The 26,507-nt window shown below is 48.2% G+C and overlaps 1 protein-coding gene across 1 annotated transcript; it reads right to left on the reverse strand.

Moving 5' to 3' along the window:
• Positions 1 to 18,240: 18,240 nt before the first annotated feature.
• Otx1 (orthodenticle homeobox 1) lies at positions 18,241 to 25,254 on the reverse strand. Its single transcript, NM_013109.3, is given in 5 exon segments — positions 18,241 to 20,513; positions 21,864 to 22,015; positions 22,901 to 23,106; positions 24,682 to 24,749; positions 25,112 to 25,254. Coding segments are annotated over 3 exon segments (1,068 nt in total). The 5' UTR covers positions 22,998 to 23,106; positions 24,682 to 24,749; positions 25,112 to 25,254; the 3' UTR covers positions 18,241 to 19,694.
• Positions 25,255 to 26,507: the final 1,253 nt, after the last annotated feature.

The raw sequence follows: 26,507 nt of genomic DNA on the forward strand, positions 1-26,507 counted from the left end.
TTTCTAGTTCCATCCATTTGCCTATGAATTTCATGAAGTCGTTGTTTTTGATAGCTGAGTAGTATTCCATTGTGTAGATGTACCATATTTTCTGTATCCATTCCTCTGTTGAGGGACACCTGGGTTCTTTCCAGCTTCTGGCTATTATAAATAAGGCTGCTATGAACAGAGTGGAGCACGTGTGTCCTTTTATATGTTGGAGCATCTTTTGGGTATATGCCCAAGAGAGGTATAGCTGGGTCCTCAGGTAGTACTATGTGCAATTTTCTGAGGAACCTCCAGACTGATTTCCAGAATGGTTGTACCAGCTTGTAATCCCACCAACAATGGAGGAGTGTTCCTCTTTCTCCACATCCTCACCAGTATCTGTTGTCACCCGAGTTTTTGATCTCACAACATTCTGACTGGTGTGAGGTGGAATCTTCCAGTTGTTTTGATTTGCATTTCCCTGATGACTAAGGATGTTGAACATTTCTTTAGGTGTTTCTCATTCATTCAATATTCCTCAGTTGAGAATTCTTTGTTTAGCTCTGTACCCCATTTTTAATAGGGTTATTTGATTCTCTGGAGTCTAACTTCTTGAGTTCTTTGTATATATTGGATATTAACCCTCTATCAGATGTAGGATTGGTAAAGATCTTTTCCCAATCTGTTGGTTGCCATTTTGTCCTAATGACAGTGCCCTTTGCCTTACAAAAGCTTTGCAATTTTATGAGGTCCAATTTGTCGATTCTTGATCTTAGAACATAAGCCATTGGTGTTTTGTTCAGGAAATTTTCGCCAGTGGCCATGTGTTCCAAGCTCTTCCCCATTTTTTTCTTCTACTAGTCTGAGTGTATCTGGTCTTATGTGGAGGTCCTTGATCCACTTGGACTTAAGCTTTGAACAGGGGGATAAGAATGGATCAATTTGTATTCTTCTACATGCTGACCTCCAGTTGAACCAGTACTATTTGATGAAAATGCTATCTTTTTTCCACTGGATGGTTTTAGCTCCTTTGTCAACGATCAAATGACCACACATGTGTGGGTTCATTTCTGGGTCTTCAGTTCTATTTCGCTGATCTACCTGCCTGTCTCTGTACCAATACCATACAGATTTTATCACTATTGCTCTGTAATACAGCTTGAGGTCAGGAATGGTGATTCCCCCAGAAGTTTTTATTTTTGAGGATAGTTTTTGCTATCCTAGATTTTTTGTTATTCCAAATGAAATTGTGAATTACTCTTTCTAACTCTATGAAGAATTGTGTTGGAATTTTGGTGGGGATTGCATTGAATTTGTAGATTGATTTCGACAAGATGGCCATTTTACAATATTAATCTTGCCAATCCTTGAGCACGGGAGATCTTTCTATCTTCTGAGATCTTCTTCAATTTCTTTTTTCAGAGACTTGTAGTTCTTGTCATATAGACCTTGTCATGTAGATCTTTCATTTGCTTAGAGTCACACTGAGGTATTATATATTATTTGTGACTATTGTGAAGGGTGTCATTTCCCTAATTTCTTTCTCAGCCTGTCTATCCTTTGAGTAGAAGAAGGCTACTGATTTATTTGAGTCAATTTTATATCCAGCTGCATTGATGAAGTTGTTTGTCAGGTTTAGGAGTTCTCTGGTAGAATTTTTGGGGTCATTTAAGCATACTATCATATCATCTGCAAATAGTAATTTTTTGCTGCTTCCTATCCAATTTGTATCCCTTTGACCTCCTTTCACTGTCTCGTTGCTATGGCTAGAACTATATTGAATAAGTAGGGAGAGAGCGGGCAGCCTTCTCTAGTCCCTGATTTTAGTGGGATTGCTTCAAGTTTTTCTCCATTTAGTTTGATGTTGGCTACTGGTTTGCTGTATATTGTTTTTACTATGTTTAGGTATCGGCCTTGAATTCCTGATGTTTCCAGGACTTTTAACACGAAGGGGTGTTGAATTTTGTCAAATGCTTGCTCAGCATCTAATGAAACGATCATGTGGTTCTTTTCTTTGAGTTTGTTTACTTTGGATTACTTTGACAGATTTCCGTATATTGAACCATCCCTTTATCGCTGGGATGAGGCCTACTTGATCATGATGGATGATCATTTTGATGTGTTCTTGGTTTGAAAGAATTTTATTGAGTAATTTTGCATTGATATTCATAACGGAAATAGGTCTGAAGTTTTCTTTCTTTGTTGGGTCTTTATGTGGTTTAGGTATAAGCATAATTGTGACTTTATAGAAGGAATTGGGTGTAGTGTTCCTTCTGTCTCTATTTTGTGGAATAATTTGGAGAGTATTGGTATTAGGTCTTCTATGAAGGTCTAATAGACTACTCCACTAAACCCATTGGTCCTAGGCTTTTTTTGGTTGGGAGACTTTTAATGACTGTCTCTATTTCTTTAGGAGTTATGGGGCTGTTTAGATGGTTTATCTGATCCTGATTTAACTTCGGTACCTGGTATCTGTTTAGAAAAATTGTCCCTTTCCTCCAGATTTTCCAGTTTTGTTCAGTATAGACGTTTGTAATTCTGATGATTATTTTGTAATTCTGATGATTTTAAAATCTAATAATTTTTTGAATTTCCTTAGTTTCTGTTGTTTTGTCTTCTTTTTCTTTTCTGATATCGATAATTTGGATACTGTCTCTGTGCCCTCTGGTTAGTTTAGCTAAGGGTTTATCTATCCTGTTAATTTTCTCAAAGAACCAGCTCCCTTTTTTTTTCTTTTTTTGATTCTTTGTACAGTTCTTTTTGTTTCTACTTGGTTGATTTCAGTCCATAGATAAGAGTGGAGTGATTAATTCTCCCATTATTATTGTGTGAGGTGCAATGTGCGCTTTGAGCTTTAGTAAGGTTTCTTTTATGAGTGTAGGTGCATTTGGAGCATAGATTTTCAGGATTGAGAGTTCATCTTGGTGGATTTTTCCTTTGATGAATATGAAGTGTCCTTCCTTATCTTTTTTGATAACTCTTGTTTGAAAGTCGATTTTCTTCCATATTAGAATGGCTACTTTGTTTCTTGTGTCATTTGCTTGGAACATTGTTTTTCAGCCTTTTACTCAGAGGTAGTGTCTGTCTTTGTCTCTGAGGCAGGTTTCCTGTATGCAGCAAAATGCTGGGTCCCCTTTACCTGTCCAGTCTGTCTATATATTTTTATTGGGGGAATTGAGTCCAGTGATGTTGAGAGATATAGGGACCAATGATTGTTGTTTTCTGTTATTTTTGTTGTTAGAGTTGGAATTATGTTTGTGTGGCTATCTTCTTTGGGGTTAGTTGAAATTAGATTACTTTCTTGCTTTTTCTACAGTTTTGTTTCTTTCCTTGTATTGGAGTTTTCCATCTATTTTTCTGTGTAGGACTGGATTTCTGGAAAGATATTATGTAAATTTGGTTTTGTCATGGAATATCATGGCTTTTCCACCTATATTTAATTAATAATTTTGCTGGATATAGTAGCCTGGGTTGACATTCGTGTTCTCTTAGGGTCTGTATGGCATCTGCCCAGGATCTTCTAGCTTTCATAATCATTGTTGAGAAGTCTGGTGTGATTCTGATAGGTCTGCCTTTATATGTCACTTGACCTTTTTCCCTTACTGCTTTTAATGTTCTTCCTTTGTTTTGTTTATTTAGTGTTTTGACTATTATGTGACAGGAGGAATTTCTTTCTGGTCCAATCTATTTGGAGTTCTGTAGGCTTCTTGTATGTTTGTGGGCATCTCTTTCTTTAGGTTAGAGAAGTTTTCTTCTATAATTTTGTTGAAGATATTTACTGGCCCTTTAAGTTGGGCATCTTTTCTCTCTTCTGTACCTATTATCCTTAGGTTTGATCTTCTCATTGTGTCCTGGATTTCATGGATGTTTCAGGTTAGGAGCTTTTTGCATTTTCCATTTTCTTTGACTGTTATGTTAATGTTTTCTATGTTATCTTCTGCCCCTGAGATTCTCTCTTCTATCTCTTGTGTTCTGTTGGTAATGCTTGGATCTATGACTCCTGATCTCTTTCCTAGGTTTTCTATCTCTAGGGTTGTCTCCCTTTGTGATTCTTTATCGTTTCTATTTCCATTTCTAGATCCTGTAAGGTTTTAAAATTCCTTCAACTGTTCGTGTTTTCCTGTAATGCTTTAAGTGATTTTTGTGTTTTTTTCTTTAAGAGTTTCTACCTGTTTACCTGTGTTGTCCTGTATTTCTTTAAGAGAGTTATATGTGTCCTTCTTAAAGTCTTCTAACATCATCATGTGTTGTGATTTTAAGTCAAAATCATGCTTTTTGGTGTGTTATGGTATCCAAGGCTTGCTGTTGTGGGGGAACTGGATTCTGATGAGGCCATGTGGCCTTGGTTTCTGTTGCTTAGGTTCTTGTCCTTGCCTTTTGCCATCTGGTTATCTCTGGTGTTGGCTGGTCTTGCTGTCTCTGACAGTGGTTTGACCCTCCTGTAAGCCTGGCTTTTCTGTTTACAGAGAGCTGTGTCACAGGGTCATCTCCAGGCTCAGGAGGAAAATAGAAGGATTCTGTCTGAGACTGTTCCTCAGTTCCTGTGGCCAGAGGGTTCCAGGTGGGTTTCTCTTTGGCCTGGAATGTGAGAAGAAGCAGTAGTTTCACCTGTGCTCTCAGGATTGCCCACACTTCTGAGAATCTAGCTCTCCCCCAACCCCATGGGATCTGGGTACAGAAAGCTGTGGCACTAGGTCAGCTCCGGGCACAGGCAGAAACCAATGAAACGGCACTTGTAGATGATATTCAGTGAAACAGCTCTCCTCTATTTGGGAGTAACAAGGGCTATGCCAACCTTGGGAAGTGTGTAGGTGTGCTCAGGGAGAGAGTTTATCATTGGCTGGGGCTGAGGTGCTCTGATTGCTTTATTTGCATGAAGAGGAATTCCAGGTACTTAAACCTATAATTTGGCCATCAGAGCTAAGTGACTACTTGAGTGGTAGTGGTGGGGTTGTGGTTGGGGGTGGGGTTGTAGGGCTCTGTGCCCTGGGGAATGCAGGCCCAGAATAGGGAAGGGGTGATCTTTTCTCCTGCTAGTCTCAAAATGAGATTTTGGGGTTTAGACATGTCTACACCTTACACTTGCTCTAGGCCCTTTCTCCCAGTCTTGACCCACAACCACCAAGTTTAGCAACTTCAGACAAACAGCAGTTGTTACCTCAAATTAGTCTATGAGTTGATCTGGTTCAGCAGGCACTTCTGTAGCTTCCTGGGATACTGCCCACAACTGAAGTCATGGGGAAGGCTCAGGTTTAGAATGCCTACGACTCAAGTGTCCTAGGGACGGCATCTTGATGGAAAAGTAAAGGATGGCTTTGCTAGAGATTGTAGGGTGCCTGGGCCTCCCTTTTGAAGTGGTCCTCCAGCAGGTGTGCCTGTTAATGTGCAAAACTGAGGCAGCTTGGCATTCTGTAGGCTGGGCCTTGAATCAACACAGCATCACTCTGTCCCATTGTAAAAGTCTTAGAGTGACTGGCAGGGTCAGCTCAGGTTCACTGTAGGAGGGGTTATACAAGGGTATGAATCCTGGACAGGCACAGGGGATGGGCACAGGGGAAGGGCACAAGGGACAGGCACAGGGGATGGGCACAAGGGACAGGCATAAGGGATGGGCACAGGGGAAGGGCACAAGGGACAGGCACAGGGGATGGGCACAGGGGACAGGCACAGGGGATGGGCACAGGGGAAGGGCACAGGGGAAGGGCACAAGGGACAGGCACAGGGGATGGGCACAGGGGAAGGGCACAAGGGACAGGCACAGGGGATGGGCACAGGGGACAGGCACAGGGGAAGGGTACAGGGGACAGGCACAGGGGAAGGGCACAGGGGAAGGGCACAAGGGACAGGCACAGGGGATGGGCAGTGGGTGTGCAGCAGGCAGGTCACAACTGGGTCTAGACATCAGGGAAGATGCAGACCCAGAGTCCCTGGACACATGGGCATAAATGAATTAAGGAAGATGATGTAGATTTTAAAGGATGGTTTTCAGATGGTAATACAAGTTAAAGTCAACAAAATTCAGACACAGAATTTAACTCTTTAAGTCAGGATAGATGATAGAGTGATTTATCTAGGTTGCCACATTTACGTAATTGTTTATAATTATGTCCAACAGGTATCTGAGAGGGAAAAAAAAAGGGCCTTTTTAAATGTACAGAAAGGGGGAAATGTTGTGGGTTTGCTCTAATGCTGTGGCTGGGCAGAGAGCCAGAAGTGGGATTTTTAGGATTCCAGGCAAGGGACCAAGGAAGGAGGAAGGAGAGGTATAGGACAGAGAACACAGTTGTCGCGTAGGAGCCAGGAAACGCAGCTCGAGAGGGCTGCATGACTGGGCCTAGGGCAGCAAAGATGGAGTATAGATTTTAGCAAGAAGTAATTCGGAAATGGGGGGGGGGGAGTGGATTAGCCATGTGAAGGTTAGGAAGTGGCACAGCCATTGAGCTGTTCAAGGCACATAAAAATATAAAGGCAACCACTGGGGCAGGTAGAGGGGAGCACTGCTGACACCAGGATCAATTGAATACCTTCAATTGGGCACAGCTACACCCATTTAGGGCATATGAAATTAAAGGGAAAAAGTCATCAACAGGAGTTTCAATACCAAAACTTAATGGGAAAACAAACAAACAAACAAACAAAAGAGCAGTCACAAAGGAAACTAAGAGTAAAAGCTGGTTCCTCATGAAGAGGTACCCTGGAATTGTTAGGATCTGGGTTGACTCCTATCTCACACAGGACAGGTACTTCATAGAGGATAAAGTGACTACTCAAATGAAGTGTTATGAAGAGATTAAAGGTGATTAAGGCTGAACATTGTCCCTTGGGATGATAGGGAAGTTGTTGGCGACTGATTCTGTGGTGCAGTCTGTGTCTTGGCTGTGTATGTTTCTCTTCCTTATCAGTCAGTACGTAGAGAAGAGAGTTCACAGACTTGGTTGATGTGTTTGCTGAGAGGACGTGCAGAAAGAAGAGATCTGCTTTATGGCCTGATGACGTAGTGCACGCATACCCCGCCTTCTGGAGGCAGAGGCATGTGGCTCTCTTGTGAGCTCAAGGCCAGCCTAGTCTACAGAGCAAGCTCCAAGCCAGCCTGTCAAAAAAGGGTTGGTGGCAGAAAATGATGGATTTTAGCGAAACCTCTGATATTACTAGACAGCTCGTGCTGCTCTTAGTTTTATACTTTGCCAAAGGAATATTGGGTGCAGTTTAAAAGGCCGTCAGGGTATGGAGGGCATCTACATCTAGATTGTCTACTTTCTAAACAGGCTGTATAAGATGTGGAAGGGGAACCAGCCCATACGGCCCAGGATACAGCATACTTGATCTATAATAATTGTGTCCAGGCTCAAACATCTAAAGTGGAGAAGCTGACTACAGAACTTCAACCTAAGAAGGGGCTCTCGCTTCCTCCTGAGAGCATGCAGGCTGCACTGGGCACCAACAGTAACTGTGGTATGGTCCACATGCCTATCCCAGCTAGCTAGGCGTCTGTGCTCACCATCCATCAGCGTCACAGCTTCCAGAGCCTCGTTCTCTCTGTTCTTTCTCTGTGTTTTTCTATTATTTAACGCTCGTCTTAGTTCATTTCAAAATACAGTTAGAATAAGCACGCATTCCTTAACTGTTTTTCTACAAGTTGCTTTTAGAATTATGGGCTGGCTTATTAAGCATCTGCAGACTTCTCAGATGGTAATTTATCTGCCATACAGGAGGCATATTTTTCAAGCTTCCTTAGAGACTTGGTTCAGTTACACTTTCACATGTAAACAACATAAGCTGGGTTTGCCTGTCTTGTGTCTTTAATCTCATTTATGCAGGAGGCTGAGGCAGGAACATCACATGGTCCAGGTGGATCTGAAAAATCGGAAAACCAAAAAACTCTGTCACTGTGCATCTTAATGAAAAGCATTTCTTCTAGGAACATTTGGAGTGCCTCTCTCTCTCTGCCCCCCCCCGTGTGTGTGTGTGTGTGTGTGTGTGTGTGTGGAAAAGAGAGAGAGAGAGAGAGAGAGAGAGAGAGAGAGAGAGATCAGTAATTTGAACACGATAGAAACACCAACATGTTCTAAACACTACTCTAGCGTCCTTCCGATACTGACTATATCAAGCTGTTAGCACACCCCAGTGCTGGAGCCTTGTGCTACTTGAGCTTCGGATGAAGTTCTGCTGACCACCACTGGTGTTTCTTCTTGGAGCCTACAAACCAGTCCAGCTAAAACCTGGTGAGCATCACTGTGCTGCTTGGGGACGATCTCCACACTGCGAGTTAACAATACTTTGTATAATACTGTCACACTGGTATTATAAAAAGTGCAACAAAATAGAATATGGTCGCTGTATTCTCACAGCAATCCTGAGATTTATTTGAATAAATTTAACTTTGTTGTCTAAATCTGTTCAAAACAACTCACCCTTTTAAAGATGAGGAGAGTGCAGCTGAGTTTATTTGTGCAATATTGTATTTTGTCAACTACATTTGTTTTTGATCACAAGTTTTTAATTAATGCAAATATTTCCTTTTTGTTCTACTAAGGTCAGCACGATTCTTAAACTTAAGTATTCTGGAAAATTATTATCAATCATGCCCTCCTGGGAGCTGAGAATAAAATACTGAAAAACGTTCTGTGTCTTTAAAGGCTTTGCTGGTGCAGAGGGTAGCCATAACAAATGCTCTGACTAAGGGAGGAGAGGCGAGGCTCAGGGATGGAAAGGGTTAAATCTGTGTGGGAACAGGCAAGGAGGAAAAGGATTTTCTCCGTGGGCATAGAGAGAAGGAAGGCTATTGGAGGCAGAGAGACCAACACAAAGGAAAGGACAATGTGTTACACAGCCTCCTCGGGAAGCAGTAAGTCGCATATGTGGTGCCCAGTGAGATTCCTGCAGGGTGGCAGAGTCCTGTGAAGGATCTACACTTCCTGTTATAGTGGAGGCAGTGAATAGCTATAAAAGCAGGAAAGAGATACAATTGCTGCTTAGAAAGGAAATTCTATGGCAGTATGAAAAACTGAGCAGAGACAGCAGAAGAAGGAAAACCAATTAGAAAGCTATGGTGCCAGAGCAGGCAGAGTGGTAATTGTGGGATAGAGAGAAGGGAATGAATGGATTTGAGATGCATTTCAGAAGTGAAATCACCTGGACACAATGACTATTTAGCTGGAGAAGAAAAGAGAGGAGTCAAAGATTCCACCAGGTATTTGGCTTACATGATGACTTAATCTATAGCAAGTATGACAGGCTAAAAATGAAGTCAGCAAGCTTGACAACCTGAGCTCAACTCCACTAGAAGGAGAGAAACAAAAGTTGTCCTCTGACCTCCACTTACATGGCATGCATGTGTGTGCCAGATAGAGAGACAGAGACAGACAGAGATAGAGACAGACAGAGACAAAATAGACAGGCAGAGAGCAACAACAACAATAATAATTATTTCTGAATAGCAAATATTTTCAAGACATCCAGGTGGAGAGCTCTAGAAGACAACTAAATATGAGGGTCTCAGCTTAGAAGTTACAGACCACATCATAATGAAAGACTTTTGGATTCAGCACCTAAAGGTGGTTTTTGCACTGATATGAGTAAGTCTCGGGAAGGAAAAGCAGGATGGTCAGATATCACACACAAGAAGTCAGAGAAAGGACAAGGGAGCAGATCAACATCTGAGTCCTTGTCCAGCACGTGCAAAGTCCTTGGTGCAATCCATGATTAAGGCAAAAATCATAAGGAATGTCTCAAAAGAAAGTGTAAAAGGATAATTCTATGACCAAGAAGAATTTTCATAGTTCATAAGACATACAAAAAGCACATGCTTTATTGATTCAGCTGCTTAAAAACATCTCCAAGGGTCTGGTGGGACGGCTTGGGTGGTAGAAGTGATTGCTGCTTAGCTGACAAACTGAGTTCACTCTGGAACCCATAGAGTGGGAGGAGATAAATGGTTCCTGAAAGTTGTCCTCTGACCTCCAAGTCTGTGCCATGCTCCTGCACACACACACCATCACCAGCACCACCACCACCACCACCATCACCTCCATCACCATCACCACCTCCACCACCATCACCACCACGTCATACATACGTACAAAATAAAAGCGGGAGCTAGAGAGATGGCTTACAGTTAAAAGCACTTGATCTTCTTGCACAGGACTGAGTTCAGTTTCCAGCATGCATGACAGGCGGTTCATAGGCAGCTGTAACTCCAGCTACAGGGGATGCCTTCTTCCGGCCTCTGGGAGCATCTGCGCTCGTGTGAATGAAAATACAATCCACAGAATTGTAAATAACACACAGAATAGAAAGCACATTCAGCACATACAGCTGACTCACACGAAGCATACATGAGGAGCTCTCACAATCAGACATGAGGTAGACACTCTAATGAGAGGGGGCATGCCTAAAGAAAAGAAAACCAAACAGACACAAAAAAAAAATAAGAAAAGAAGCTCAACCTTTAAATAATCCAGAAGATACAATAATTTTCACACTGAAACAGCACTATATACCCAACCTGTCAAAGTCTGAAATTTTCCATAACAAAGTAAAAAACGCTGGAGCAGCTAGAGTTCTCACTTACTGTTTGGGAACGTAAATCGGTCCAGAAAGTTTGGATGGTTAAGGCAGCCGGTATGGAGCTAAAGTAAGAGCATACAGCCCCCTAAGGTCAGACATATCACTCCTAGAATATACCTTACAAACGTCACCTTACATGTACCACTCTCTACAGGGAAAGGTATTCAGGGTGACAGGGTCACAGTCTTCCCAGGCAAGAAGCATCTCAACCAACAGAATAGTATATAAACTGTGGCATATTCATACACAGGGATACAATACAACATGCAGCCACAAGCTTATGATACACAGTTATAATACACAGGGATACAATACAACATGCAGCCACAAGCTTATGATACACAGTTATAAACCACATGCAAGGGGAAAAGGTTAGCAAAATAACACAGCTCCATTCGCACACCATTCTGAACATGGAAAATGAACCCACATCGTGTAGGAAGGCACGATCCGTAGTTAGTTAGAGAAGAAACACAAGAAAGCCAAGGCCATGAGCACAAGGCGACATAGGTTACCTCTGGGGAGGAGGGACTCTGACCACCGAGGGATACCAGGCGAAGCTTTCAGTTGTCATGTGCTATTTCTTTGCCTGGGCATCATTGATCACACTGATTTAATGCACACATAAACCTGATAAGATTTTAAATAAATGTATACTAACATTTTAATGGTCCAAATTTTGAAAAGCTTTTGCATTTTACAAAAGACGTAATAGTGATCAAAAGGTCTTAATTTTATAGATGAAGATCAGAGACTAAGAAGGGTGAGTAAGCACATCAAACAAAACCAAACCAAACAAAACAAGACAAAAACTGAGCTCCTAACCTGAAAAGGTCAAATACAAGATATTCAGAGATGGCCAGGTACTGCCCCAGCATAAGCTGAAATGTCTGACTCAACTGAGAAAATGCAAAAAACAAGACTTTGGTTGTTCACGCTCCAAACAGAACACAAGAATAGACAATTTTTTTTAAATTTTGGTCTTAAACCTTCATAAAAAAAATACTGAGGAATTCAGTGGCGAGAATAGAATCTTGAGGGTTTTAAAAAGCTGAAGAAGGGAAACTGCCCCCTAAGATCTCTGCTTGTCAAGAGAGGAAGCGTGGTGATGTGGTCCCTCCTACCAACTGCTTAAAACATCTTAAAAATTTCAGACTTAGTTCTGCAAAATGAAATTCATCTAAAAAGACAAGAATTTGTCACGACTGAGATAAAAAACAAAACAGCAACATATGAACCTCGAACTTCAAAACTCAAAAAGAACTTACCAAGTTGGTCAGTCAGAACGAACTCCTGAACGTTTCTTTACAAGCAAATTAGGCGGTGTATACAGGGCGGTTAAACAGCTCCCAGCTTCCTATCTGGTTTACATAGCCTTCCCTCCATCAGGAGTCCTATAATTGCAGCAAAGCACTGTCATAAAGAGTGAAAAAAGTCTCAGTCAAGAACAGAAAACACTACTCATAAACATGAACCAACCAGTAAGGAATTTTTAAATTACTTAAATGTTAAAATTAGTAAGGAATTAAAGGAGGAACTAGGAAGAGACCCAATGTCACTCTAGTCTCTCCACTTAATGCTCTATAATGGGTTCTCTGAAAACCATTAAAACAAAAAGCCATACCCGGAAATAAAAAAAAAAGGTTAAGAACTTCCTACACAATGATTTCATTGCCCAAACTGAAACCCCCTGGGGCTGGAGGTATTCGCTCAGTGACAGACACCTACTAAGGACCTGGGTTTAACCTCCAGCATAGAACATAATAAACTTTCTAGTTTGCTTTCTATTGACCTAAGGCAATTTGGGAAAGGAAATCGTACACCTGACCATTATGAAGGGGAAGCCAGTGCAGGACTTGAGTGCAGGAATCCGGAGGCAGGAACTGAAGCAGAAACTGGAGAAAGGCTGCTTACTGGCTTGCTTGCTCTGGTGTCCTCCTATATCCTCATACAGCCCAGGACTACCTGGCTTGGAAGGAGAGTGCCCAAGGGTGCTGAGCCTTTCCACTGGTATGGTGGCCTTTAATCCAGGAGGCATAGGCAGGTGGATCTCTGAATTGGAGTCCAGCCTGGTCTACAAAGCAAATTCCAGAACAACCAGGGATACACAGAAAAACCCCGTCTCAAGAAGGAAAAGAAAAGGAAAAAGAAAAAGAAAGAGAAAGTGAAAGAAGGTGGCTTTCAGACCTTCCCACAGGCTACTTAAATGGAAGCAATTCCTCCAATGAGATTCCTCCTCACTTGTGAGTTCTGGTTGTGGCCAGTTGATCAAACAAGCACAGTAAACAAACAGACAGCTCAGATTAGTCTGATAATCTGTTCTCAAATTGTACAACGTGCCTTCTTTGAACGAGTATTTGCTGCAACCCTACAAAATGAAGTAGCAGCTCCCAGAGCAAAGAGTGTGGGCTCTGACCCTGAGTGCCAAGTCCTGCTGGCTACGTACATACCAGTGTACAACCTTGCATAAGTAGCCAAGCCACCAGCCTCACCTACCACTGACCTCTCAGACTTTAACAGATTAAACAAAACATTATTCACACAGGTGAATAATGGTGCGTGAGGCAGCCCCTGGGAAGTCCGATTGCCACGGCTCACTGAGAAGACTGCTTCCTGTAAACAAATACAGGCTTCTAAATATTCTTTTACCCCCAGGACTGAGGTGAACTCGGGGATTTATAGATATTTACCACTGAGCTACACTCCCCAGTTTTATTTAAGGTATCAAGAAAACAACCAGAGATGTACAAAAGTAAAAAGAATCGCAGGAAACCCTCCTCAGTCTTAAACAGCTGAGACTTAATGCAGATCCTGTCCACTTGTCCTCAACCCCCACCCCCAACTCAGATGCAGAGGCTTGCTATGTAGCCCAGGCTGGCCTCAGCCTCACAGCAATCCTCCTGCTTCAGTCTCTCAAGGGTGTCGTTTATAGGCTTTTTCCAGCAAGCCCATGTATCTCCTCCCTCTCTTCCCCAACTGTTTTAAAGCAAAATCCTTGATGTGGAGTGCTAGAGGAAGGAGAGATTAACATTAAAGTCCAGTGGTCTCTTCGGAAGATGTAGAAGTGCACAGCCTCAAAAAGAATGGGTTAGGTTAGATGTGTGGAGGTGCCAGAACTAAACTCAGGCTTCAGAACCATCACTTGAACGGCATCAAATATAAACTCTGGGGAAGCAGCATCTTCTCTTGGTGCCCTCTCATTAGGAACACAGCCAGACAAGGCGCCATTGAGAGCTCCTATGAATTTATAAAAGCCTGTGCAATTTTTATACCTCTCTTAAGTATTCCTCTCTCTTAAAAGACAGCCAGTTACTAATAGATTTAATAAAATGCCTAGAACATAGATGGACTTTCCTTAACATCAAGTTTAAGTACTGACATTGTAACTGTAAGTCTCCTTTTCAAAGCATTTGTTAAAAACTTGTAACACCATGTATATTTCATTATTTTTTAAAGTGTAAAAAATCTGTTTTATAATTTCTTTCAAATGTATATTTCACAGGAAAAAATTTAAAATAAATTTTAAAAAGAAAATACGATCCCTATTTGAAATAGCTGTGACAGATGACGGTGTATCTCAGAGCTTTAAACATACATAAGAATATTTGTACACTAAAAATATTTTATAAGCTCTTTAGACACTATGCTGTTGAATCAGAGACCGTTTACTCTTACATTTTAGTTTTTACCCCAAGTATCAAAATTAGTTATGATTTATTTATATTCCACTTCAATCCCTCCAAAAATTTGGACTCAAATTCCTTAAATCATAATTTTACAATCTACTTTAAACGAATTTCTAAAAATTCCAAATAGTTTTCATAAGCAGCTCAATAAAGATTAACCTTTTTAAAAAGGCATTTGTGACCTGGAAGTGTAATGCAATTTTGTCTCTGAATACTGGCCACCAAAAAGAGTTCAGTTCTTTAGAAGCAGTAGGTTCTGAATGTTTCTCTGTTGAGGCTTTATCACTGATTAAACGGAGCCCCAACCCCATTTGAACTCTAAGGCTTCTTGAAACAGTTGTAACAATGTTCCGGATGTTCCTGCTTTCCAGCAGGAGTCTAGAAACGTGGGTGAGCCGTTTTGTATATTACAGCAGTGCCCAACTCAACTGAGAGCAACACACACCTATTTTCTTTTTCTCTACCAGAACAAAAGTAGATGTACTTAAAAGCAATTTGGTCTATCCTGTTTAACTGCCATGTCACTAAAACGGTTGAAGGACTTCCAGACAATGTTCTGCTCCTTAAGGCTTCTGAAGAACTGCCTAGAATGTGTTTTAAGTAGAGTTCAACTCAGTTTTAAAACACAACTAAAGGAAACACTGACTCAAAATGGAATGTGCCCCCCTTCTACATACACAGAGAGAGAGAGAGAAAGAGAGAGAGAGAGAGAGAGAGAGAGAGAGAGAGAGAGAGAGAGCACGAGCACTTCTTTTTAGATACCAGTACATCAGGATAATAATTAAAAGGCACTTCTGGAGAATCATATATTAAAAACAGGCAGAGAATCTTTGACTTTCAAAGAGTATAATTTAGACACTCCCCCCCCCAAATACTTATCTAAACATCTTATTTCTTTAAGATAATGTAACTTCCTGTTGTCAAATAAGGTATCCATTCTTATACAGTATTATTTAAGTTATTGATTTTCATTGTTGTTGATCTTGAGGCTTTTCCATTTTCATATGAGATTCTGAAATTTTTGGAGGAAGGAAGACAAAGTGTGAAAACAGAATCACGTGTTACTTTTCTGTTTTTAAGTTTTTCCTTTCTTTTGGGGGACTTGGGAGAATGGGGTTGTTTGTCTTAGGGTCTCCTGTAGCCCAGGCAGGTTTTTAACTATATGTAAGTGAGGTTGGCCCTGAACTCCTGATCCTCCTGTGTCCACCCATTCTTAGAACTGGGATTACAGGCTTATGTCACCAAACCCCACTAATTGGGGAACTTTATAAAAATATCTTATTGCTATTCTTAAATTAATTCTCTATCAAAAAGCCAAGTAATTTTCTGGTCATGAATAGTGATCATGCGGATTCTCTTTACCAATAACATATATTGGCTACAGTTGTATAGCAGACATATTTCATTTCTTCACCTTTAAACACAACCTTACCATCAGACATCTTTGACATCATTAACATTAGAATTCATTCTTCCAGTTACTAACGAACTATTATTTTTTAAACTAAAGAAAAAAAATCACAATACCCATGGAGAGTATTATTTTCCACAAATTACATAGGGTCCCACGGGGGGTGGTTGTGGGTGGGTGGCATTTTCTTTTAAAACAAAAACTTGGGAGTTTTTGTTTTGTTCAGTTTTGGTTTCTGGACTACGCATGTGTGAATCTACTGACACTCCTTAAGGTTTGTCACCTGTTTTATTTTCTCAGACTCCTCCCTCGGCCCCCCACCCAACCCCACTATCCTAATTAGGAAGGAAGGAAGGAAGGAAGGAAGGAAGGAAGGAAGGAAGGAAGGAAGGAAGGAAGGAAGGAAGGAAGGAAGAAAGAAAGAGACTTGCACACACATTCACAATTTAGAAAAACCTCCCTCTTCTCCAACCCTCTGCAGCCAGTATCAGAGCCAGACAAGCGCCCCAACAAGCCTTCTTATTTGGGTGCCTCTCCTCAGAGCTTCAAGGGGCCTAGACCTCGGCTGAGGTGGCCCAGCTGCCACCCTCAGGTCCCTCGCCGCGTCCTCCAAGGGTAGGCCTTCCGGCCCTCCGGGGCCAGCGGACGGACACCGGCTGCGCTCGGGACGCCTGGAGATTTCGTTGCGCTCCCAGGACGTGTTGGCGCTGTTCGGTGCCCCAGAGTTCGGGCTCCAGAGCCCGCTAACTTCTAGCTGCGGGCTCCAGCCCCGGACGCGCTTTCGGCTTCGAGAGAGGGGTGACCCAAGGACGCTTTCCAATGCCCCCAAACTCCACACGGGTGGCCGCGGCCCGCTGTCCCGAGGGCCCGCGCGCGTCCCCGCTGCCCCGGCCTGCGCCTGGGCGCGCGCCCACAGCCCTGCGCCCCGGGCCCCCTCGGCCGTCCTCCCCCGGGGCTCCCGCCCCAGGCCCAGGGGGAAGCACGTGCCTGCTCCTCCGCGAAGCCTCGTGCTGCAGGCGTGCTCGGCGGCGCGGAGGCCTTCGGTTCCACCGACGCTCCCACCCACACCGGCCGGCCCTGCGAGGAAAGTTCGCGAACCGCCCGGGCCAGCCGGGCAGACTGACAACCGCGACGAGCCCGAAGCCCGCGGGGTTCGAGCACCTTGCCCCGGAGGCCACGCGGTCGTCCGAGCCGTGGCTAGGCCCAGCCTCCGGGTTCAGTGACTCGGGGCCTCCGGACTTCGGGAAGCCGCGGCTGCCCGGCCCCGGACGCTGGGGCGGGACCTGTGGGGCAGCCAGGGCGGTCTCCCGAGGCCTCGGCCCGGGCCTCCAGCCCCGCTTCCCGCGAAAGCGTGGGGCCCGAGGGCCAGGGGCCACGGCGCACGCGGCAGGGAGCAGGCCGGGAGCGGCCTTGGCGGGGGCGGCCGACCCTAGAGGGGTCCCGCGCACTCCGGCGGCTCTACCTCGGCTCGGGGGACTCAGTTGGAAGCCTGGGCCGGAGCCGGGCCGCCGAACCGCAGGCAGGACGCGGAGTGGGTGGCTTCCCCACCGCCAAGGCTCTAAAGCCCTGCCGCCCCGTGGACACGACCCCCGATCAGTCTCACGAACTAGAAGCGGGGGCTGCGGCTGGGTCCGCGGGCAAGTTTTCGTTGTCTCCTTATTTCCTCCGGCCCGTGGGCACCGGGCGGCTTCTGGGCGGCTCACTCGCACTCACACAGGAGCTGTCGGGTAGAACAGTCTGGACAGTTCTGAGCCCCGGATTTTCTCGGGCAGCGGACGGTGTTAATACCCAGTCCCTCCAGTTTAGTCTCCCAAGTCCGTCCCAGAGGCCGAGCTGGGAAGGGTAGCACCTACGAGCCCTTCGGTGTCCCCAACCCCCACTCCCCAGACGCACGGGGAGCTGACCTCTCCATTCCTGGCTGCAGGCCGGCCGTCTTCCTCCTCCGAGGAAGTGAAACTCGCACCGGCCAGTCTGTATGTTTTAATGAAACTTTACGAAAGATAAATAACTCGACCATTTCTGGTGCGAACCCATGTTTTAGAAAGACTCTTTAGAAAGCACGTGGTTGGAACCTAGGATTCCACAATCGCCGTGATGCCACCCGGGGAAGCTTCTCCACTGCAGGACAGATTTTTTTGTTTGTTTGTTTTTTTGTTTTGGGTTTTTTGGGGGCTTTTTTGGGATCGTTTTGTTTTTCTCCTTGGCTCAGCTCAGAGAGCATTAAAGCGACACGCTTTCCCGCCTCCCGACCCTCTCCCCTCCCCCTCTTCCCCCTCTTCTTTCTGGTGCTGGCAATTAGGGTGTAGAAATCAGTGCCAGGCTCCTGCCTCCGAAGAGAAAGGAGCTGTTTCTGGAATTGAGTCCTGACACCTGTCTCTGTCCTAGATGGCAAGAAGGCGCGGGGTCAAAACATTGAAGAATGAGAGGCCGGGCCGAGGGGGGTCACTCCCTAAAAGAACGTTTTGGGGGACTCCCCTTGCCATGACTTCCCGCCTTATTCTTCAGCCTCCAGCTTCGTGCAGGTCATTAACACGCGGGTTATTAACACAGATTTCCTCCCTTTTAATCCCCTGAGACCGAGACCCGAAGCTAGAATTAGAAGAGCAACGCTGACGAGCCATTCATTAATTTGCTTTTATTTTCGGGAAATAATGTAGATAAAGAGGAAGAGGAGACGGACTGCCTTACATCTCAACAAGTAATTTGTGATCTTCACATCGGACAAATCAAATTTACAAATTACTTTCCCACCTACTGGACCAAGCGGCCAAAACCAAAACTGATAGATACACAGGTATTCTCCGCAGATTTCGGAGAATGAAGGTTCACTAAAAACTCACGGAACAGACAGGGGTGTTTTAAAGAGAGACATACAGGAAATTGGACCTGGAACTCGGGCTCGGTTTGCTTCCCACAATGTTGTAATTTCACCAATTTTTGTTTGTTTGTTTCTAAGCTGACGCTTTGATATTGTGCTTAGACTGGCGAAGGGTCAGTCTTGCGCCCTGCCCAGCCTAGCCCGACCCCTGTACCCTGACTTAGCTGTTTTCTTCACTTCCGATCCTCCAGAGCCCAGCTTCCTAAAACCAAGCGGGTTTCTTTAATAAATACACAAAGGGAGGTGTGAAGAGGGCAGGACAGCTTGGAAACAACTGAAAAATAAGAACCGCTATCGTTTGAGAAAGAGAGGAACGGGAACAAAGGGGGAATATTTTTTGCTTCTGTTATATATAATATGTGTATATATATGTGATGTATATATTTTAAAGTTCTGTTTCTTGGACGCTAAAACAAGAGAGAAGCTCAGTTCAACCAACAGCAACTAAAAACTTTAAGTGGTCCTTGGAACGGACCTGACTATGTACAGCATTCCCGCTGCGGCGGAAGCTTGACTCAGTCCAGCGCAGGGCAGGGAAGGAGGCTGGGGCACACTCCTCCCGCAAGCCTGGCCCAGCGCTCACCATTGGGGAGACGGAAATGCTGGAAGCTTGGGCCTGCCGGTGGGGAGCTGGATCAGCTGAAGCGGCGACAGTCTGCTAGAAACGGTGGAGGGGTTGAGTTGGAGGTATGTGTACAAGCGCACTCCGAACGGTAGATATTCGCCAGTTAGTGACTTCAGTGTCCAGAAAGAATAAATAAAACTGTTGAGCTCAAAACAGAGAGGGTCAGAGAGGAGAGCCTCAGAAGGCTCCAAGTGCATACAAGCTGTCCAGAGAGACTTGAGGGGGTGACACACGAGTGGAGAGGGGGAGCACACTGCTATCCCATGAAGAAACTGAGGGCCAAGTAGGAGCACCGGGCCCCACGTCCAAGGGGGAGAAGGGGCTGCACCCTCCACCCCCGAGCAAGTGGAGCACAGACGGGAGCGGCAGTGCAGGCAATGAACATCTTTTGGGGAGTGAAAATTAAGTTTTGGAAAAGCCAAGGCAAAGGCGGGCGGTGCAGCAGCAGCAGCAGCAGCAGCAGCAGCAGCAGCAGCAGCAGCAGCAGCAGCAGCAACATGATAGGGACCACGGAGGGCGAAGGTAGTTGCGTTTCTTCTCCACTTCCTTTCCCTCCTGGGCTCACAAGACCTGGAACCGCCATGAGGCTTGGTCCTTATAGTCCAGACAGTCGGGAGAGTTGAAGTTGAGTTTCCAGGCAGAGGAAGCAGCGGCGGCGGCGGGCTCCTTGTAATCCAAGCAGTCGGCAGAGTTGAAGGCGAGCCCAGAGCCTCCATAACCTTGGTGGTGGTGGTGGTGATGGTGGTGGTGGTGGTGGCCTGAAGATTGGCTCAGTGGGTGGTGCGCGTGCGGGTGGTGGTGGTGGTGGCCAGCCATGGAGGAGGGTGCCATGGGGCTAAGCTGGTGCGGGTGGTGATGAGAGTGCATGGGCGCAAGGTAGGAGCTGCAGTCTACACCGCCAAAGTAAGAAGAGGAAGGCGCGGGGTAGCCCTGGCCATAGCTTCCGCCCTGGCCATAGGACATAGGGTAGGAGGCCGCGGCAGTGGCCGCACCTGCGGCTACCGAGCGCTGCATGCATGAGGCGTTGCTCGGAGCGCCTAATGGCTCTGGCACTGATACGGATGCCGGCGCTGAGCCGGGAGAGATGGAGGCCGGGCTCCAGATGGACGAAGCAGTAGGCGTGCTCAGAGAGGACGCGGCTGCCACCGGGTTCCCACCCAGGCCCGCGGCCGCAGCAGCCGCCGGGTTAGCGGAGGCACTGGACGCTGAGCTAGACGAAGACGCAGAGCTAGATACGGCGGGCGGCGTGAACTGGCCGCTGCTCTCGGAACCCGAGCTCTCGCGCACCGGAGACGACTTCTTCTTGACCGGCCGGCTTTTCGTTCCATTCCCGCTCTGCTGCTGCTGGCGGCACTTGGCTCGGCGGTTCTTGAACCAAACCTGCAGTGAGCAGGGTGAAGGAGAGGGGATCAGGGGGCAGGCTAGTGGAGCTCACTACTCCTCCGCCCCTCGGACTCACACCCCGCCCAGGATCTCGAGAACCTCTCAATCCCAGCCTCTACCCCTCCCAGTCCCCGGCCCTGCCAGACCCTGTCCCCTCCCCCGCACGTGCTAGGTCCCCAGCTCTGCCTCCCTCCCCCATCCTTCTGCGCAAAGCCCCCAGTCAGCCTCCTCCGCTGGAGGGATGCGCACCTCCCCAAGCCCAGTGCAACTCTGCCCGAGGGCGGAACGTTTGTGTCTGTCTGTCCAGCCAGAAGTTCAGCCATCTCTAAGCTGTTGCGGTTGGCTGCTTCCCCGCAGCCCCGTTTTAGTTTGGAGGCCCTGTTTTTCTTGAACAGAGCTGAGGAAACAGCGGAGAAGTACAGAACTGCGGAGTGTAGGGCAGCCACCAAGCCTGGGGCCCGTGGGCTTTCACCAAGTCGGCTCCTGGAGACTGGAGTCGGGCAGGGCAAATAATTTGGGTGGGAACAGAAGGAGGGCTAGAGGCTGAACGGAAGCAGCACTCCAGTGTTGGGGCTTTTCGAGGAGAAGCTTGGGTGAGATTTCCTTGGGCCTTTTGGCTCCAGGTGGGATACCAAATGGACTGGCAAGTCATAAACTCTCACTCCTTTGGAGAGGCACGGGCACAAGGCATTGCATTCCCAGGCCCCTCTCGAGCCTTTGGGAAAGAAGGTGAGACAATCGACCCGTCGAGAAAGAATTAAACTAAGTCAGAACTCGCTTTTTCTGAACGTTTCGTCTCAGAAATAGTAAAGCCAGCATCTGGATTTTGCACTCGGCGTCCACTCGGCTGCAGAAAACTCCTAACCAGATGGACTCCACCTGCGGAGCGCATTCCCAGGCAAAGGGCACTAGGCTGTGGCCAAGTTCCATCCTGCACTTTTAGAATCCCCGTGACGAAGGGAAGGGTGCGAAAGACAAAGGCAGAAGCAGAGCTAAGGCCTCAGTTCTGTAGTAGCCAAAGTTCTGTAGCAGCCAAAGAAGCAGGACCATTATCGAACCTTCAGAGAAAGTTACATCCGGGGAACACGGCTGGCCTCCCCAAACAAAAACAAAAACAAAAATGATTTTCAATATTGAAAGCGCGCTGGTAACAAGGAGTAGATCGTGGGCTCTAAGCCATTCCTTTTAAGGTTACCCCTTTTACCAGGCTGACGCCCAGCGCTAGGGGGAGTTGGAGAGGGGCTGTCCAGTCAGTGAGTGGGCCCCAACATCAGACCGCCTAGGCTATATTTTTCCCGACGGGTCCCAGTGTCCCTACACTAACCCTAGAGCCCCAGGAGCGCGCACCTGGACTCTGGACTCGGGCAGGTTGATCTTGAGAGCCACCTCCTCGCGCATGAAGATGTCTGGGTAGCGAGTCTTTGCGAACAGCGCCTCGAGCACGTCCAGCTGTGAGCGCGTGAAGGTGGTGCGCTCCCGTCGCTGCTTCCGCGGGGTGGCTGCGGGGACATGCGAGGGCGCCCGGAGTCAGCGGTGGACCATGAGGACTGGCTCTAGAGGCCACACCTAGGTCCTCTGGTAGGTTCGGAACCCCCGACACAGAAAGAAAAGGGCGATTTCCCGCAAACGAAAACTTCCCTGACCACAGGTGGGACAAAGTGTACGCATTCAAGGCCCCAGTCTCGAACCTCAGGGCCTTCACCCTCTGGACCTTTCGAGCGGTTAAAAACAAGGCCATCCTTTCCTTCTCATCTCCCCAAACCCACACACGTCCTTAGCTGAGAGGCAGGAAGTAGAACAGAGGTGGGCAGAAACAGGAGCAGGATTCACTTTCCAAGAGAACAAACTCAGGTAAATAAGTAGGATCTAGAAAAGAAACCCGGGGCTCAGCTGGAGCCGCTCATCGCGCCAGGAGAGTTGGGTCAAGTCACTGGTCTTGAGGGCTCTTTAACTAGGGAGAAAGAACTGCTTCTCAGGGAAACTAGACCTAAGGAAAATTTGGCTGTTGGGGCCTAGCGAAAGCCCAGATTCCTCATGAAATATTGGAACGAGGGAAGGAATTTTTTGTAAAAAAAAAAAATTAGAAAAAGCAACCGAGGGAAATAAATTGAGGGAGGGGTGCGGGGAGAACATGCCCTCCTTAGCAAGCGGACACAAGAGGACCCAGGTCGCAGACTCCACAGAGCAAAAGTTGTAGGCTGCAGTTTCTAAGCTCTCTGAGCAGACCTTGGCTCCAGATCTGCCTGTAACAGATCTAGGCAACAGGCAGCGTGCTAATCACCCTCCTGGGTCTGTCGGGGGACAGCGTGGGCTCAAACTTTAGGGGATGGAACCCCCAATATTTCCAGAGGCTTGGGGGGTAGGGACAGAGGGCCACTGCTCACCAGGGTAGCCCACGGAAGGGTGCAGGAGGTCCATGGCAGGGCCAGCTAGGCCCAGCCCGTTCATGCCGTATGGGGGTTGTTTGAGGTAAGACATCATGCTAACAGCCGGGTGGAGGCGCCCCGACGGATCCAGGGGGCCTGAGGCCAGGAGCAGTTCAGGGCTCCCACTGCGACGTCCTTCAAGCTGTTGCTTCTGGGGGCCTGGCCTAGGGAGACAGGAGACACATGGAAACCTTCACCCGTAGTCAGTTTGGCTTTCAGCTCCTATAATCCTTGAATGGGGAGGGGGCGCATGCTAGGAACTGCACAGCAGGCAACCCGAGAGAAATGTCTCCTCCTTTAGCTCTGCAGCCACACAGCTTCTCAAGAAAGTAAACTTTCCCCGCTTCGTTCCTTCCTCTTTTAGGGCTTGACAAGGGCCAAAGACACTCCTCGAGTGTCAACAGGAAGGAAAGTTAAAGCGTGATCAGGCTGAGGAGGTGAGAGCCGAGACCGCGAAGGGTGCAAAATCCCAAGTGTAGTCAAATTTTTTTAGTGCGGCGGAAGCAATTTGCTCAAGCAAATGTTCATTTGGCGCCGAGAGGGCAGGCCGCACAGAGAGATACGGGGTTATTTCGTTTAGTTTGAAATGTTTTTTTTTTTTTTTGAAAGAGGGACAAAATGGCAAAGCAATACAGAGGCCCAAGGTGGGTACACCTCGGATCCCCGAGGCTCACTGGCCATGTCATTTCTTCAAAGATCTTCAGGGCTGCCTCCTACCCAGAGCCTGCAATCACCTTTCTAGCTGACCTCTCTGGGTCCCTGACGCCAAGAGAGATGAACATGAATCCCACCGCACCTCCAGGGCAGATGCGGCCCAGGCCAGGATAAGGCGGCAACAAGACTCCAAAGGAGCCACGGTAGAAGTGGCAGTTTCAGGACGCCGCTCAAGGTCAGGGGTACCTCCAAGACGGTCACCCCTCTTCCTTTGCTGGCGCAGGCCGGGCCTTCCTTCTACCAAGTCTGCTGAGCACACCGCGTCCCACCGGGGTTTGATAAAAGATGATCAACCCAGTGCCCCAAACATGCTAGGGATTTCGGAAGGCCGAGCGTTGCAGGTCGCCTCTCTCCCGCCGTCCTCTCTGAACCCGATGGAGAGCAAGGAACTAGGCCTCAGGTTGTAAAACTCACTCACAGCCAACCTGGGAGCGCGAGGCTCGGCGCAGACACTGCGAGCCCACACAGCTCTCCCCCAGCAAAAAAAAGGGGGGGGTGGCTTCTGGGGGTTACGACTGGGACCGCCGTGGGGAGGGGGGCTCGTAGCTACTTCCCGCTCTGCCAGGACCCAAGGGTGGGAGATTCTGGGGAGAAAGGAAGGTAGGACTAAAGCAGCTCCCCCTTCACAACTCCTTCCCCCACGCTTCAGTCCTAGGGGACCCGAAGCCTGGACTGAGGGGGCCCAGTGAGCATGGGAGGCGAAGGGAAGGGAAGGACCCGAGGCGCTTGGGCGGAAGGGCCACAGGCCCGCAGCCGCCGCGGCTCTGTCCGGCTGCGGCGTGAGTTTTCGAGTACTTTCGTCTAACTTAGCACCCCGGCTCCGCAGCTTCGGAGGAGGCGGGGGAGGGGGCGGCCGGCTCCCGCGCGGCTTGGGGTCCCTCGGGCTGCCTAGGGGCGCCTGGTCTCTCACCCCAGCCCCGCCCACCTGCAGGGGACCGCGGTAGCGAGGGTGGATTCCAGGAGGGGGAGGCGAGAGGGGCCACCATCGTCCCGGGTGGCGCGCGGCCCCGCGACTCCCTCCTTACCTGCCCTCGGCTGCCGCGGCTCTTCACCATCTACCTCGCGCCCTCACCGAGACCCGCGGGCAGCCAACCTGCAAAACGGAGGCGCACAGGTGTTACCCCGGCGGCGGGGCTAGGACCCCAGGTTTTCCTCTTCCCCAACTTCCCTCTTCCCGTCTCCTGCATTTTTTTTCCCCAGTAGCTCTGTGCGTGTCCCTCCGGGTTTCACTTTATTGCACAAACACTTTGTTTGCAAAGTCCCACATGCTTTTCCTCCCAAGACCCGGCCTCGCCCGGGACCCGGGGGGTGGGGTGGGTGGGTGGGGGTGTTCGAGGGACAGAGTTAGGAGGTGGCTTGAGGTGGCAGCTGCACTCTCGGTGCAACCCGGAGGCGGTAGGGATTGGAGAAATCCTGCATAGTCACTTGGCAAACTAAATAAATCAAGCAATTTACCTTGTCGGAGTGGCTTGTCTTGCTCGGTTGTTTAGGTGATTGGAAATGTAGCCTGATGAAGATTGATCACCTTTCTACTGCCCTCCCCGAGTATGTGAACGCGAGGCGAGTGCGTAACGGGGCCCGGCCGCCAATAGGGGGCCTAGAGCGGACTGAGTGACAGGAAGCCGGGCAATGGCAGCGCGAGCCGGGGTTACCTCCGCGCGCCCCCGCCCTCCCTCGCTCCCACCCCCTCCCTCCCCGCGCGCCGGCCCCGCCCCGGTCGCGCGCTAACTCCGGAGCTCGGGTGGCAAATTCCGCTCAGAAGGAGTCGAGGAGGGTGAAGGCAGCGCTGGAGTCGCAGGCGCAGAGGGGGCCCCGGGTCCCAAGGCTCGCCCGGGGGCCCCCACCCTCCCCTCGCCCGGGCCGCGCTCCGGAGGAGTGGCGTCAAGCTGCTGGATAACCGGTTCCTGCTCGCGCGCGCGCGCCGCCGGGCTCTGCCGCCGCTCTGTGGGCGCCAGGCTTCCCGGGCCGCGGATTCGGGGCGTGCTGGCCCCTGGCACTCCTAGCTGCGCCCTGGGCCCCAGTGCTTCCTCCGTTCCCCACAACCTGCGGCCACCGCGGGCGGCTCGTGCGGGCTCGGGCTGCTGAGCCGGAGCCTGGGATGGGGGTGCAGCTCTCGGCGCTCAGGGCGCCCCGGGGCGCCCTGGGACTCTGGCGCCCAGAAAGAGCGCCGGCTGGGGAGACGCCGCCACTTCCCAGCTGCTCAGCGTCTCCAGGGGCTCTCAGGCAGTCCCCACCAAAGGTGTTCGCACGTCCTAAAAGCTTGCTTCTTCGGAACCGTTGGAACTCAGATCTTACACACACACACACACACACACACACACACACACACACACACACACACACACACACACACACACACACTGAATGGGTTTGATAGAAAACTTTCTTTTTCACACTCTCCACTCTCTCAGTCTCTCCAGGTCTGCACCTACAAAGGACAGTCCGGTGGGAAATGTGGCCACACACTCCGATCCCCCTCACTTCATTTTCTACACATTCCTGGAGGAGCCTCCTCGAAATAATTTCCCCGGATTGTTCGTACTGGCGGACCCCAGGTTCCAGCCGAATAAACTTGCCGAGATCGTCTACCTGTGTGTACTTTCCAAAGCGAGAGGAAAGAATATTTTCGGCCCAACCCCGAACAAGGCAATTCTTTCTTTCTTTCTTTCTTTCTTTCTTTCTTTCTTTCTTTCTTTTTTTTTTTTAAAGCATGGCATCTCCTACTGACTACTAGGGACCACATTCACACCCTTTCCTAGTCCTTTCTCCTCATCTTCTGCCACTTTCACCCCAACAGGCGGGTGAAAAGTTTGAACCACAGTGTGTGCGTGGGTGAGTTCGGCAGCCGCTG

Source organism: Rattus norvegicus, chromosome 14 (genome assembly GCF_021556685.1).
Source record: "Rattus norvegicus strain SHRSP/BbbUtx chromosome 14, alternate assembly SHRSP_T2T, whole genome shotgun sequence".
NCBI lineage: Eukaryota > Metazoa > Chordata > Mammalia > Rodentia > Muridae > Rattus > Rattus norvegicus.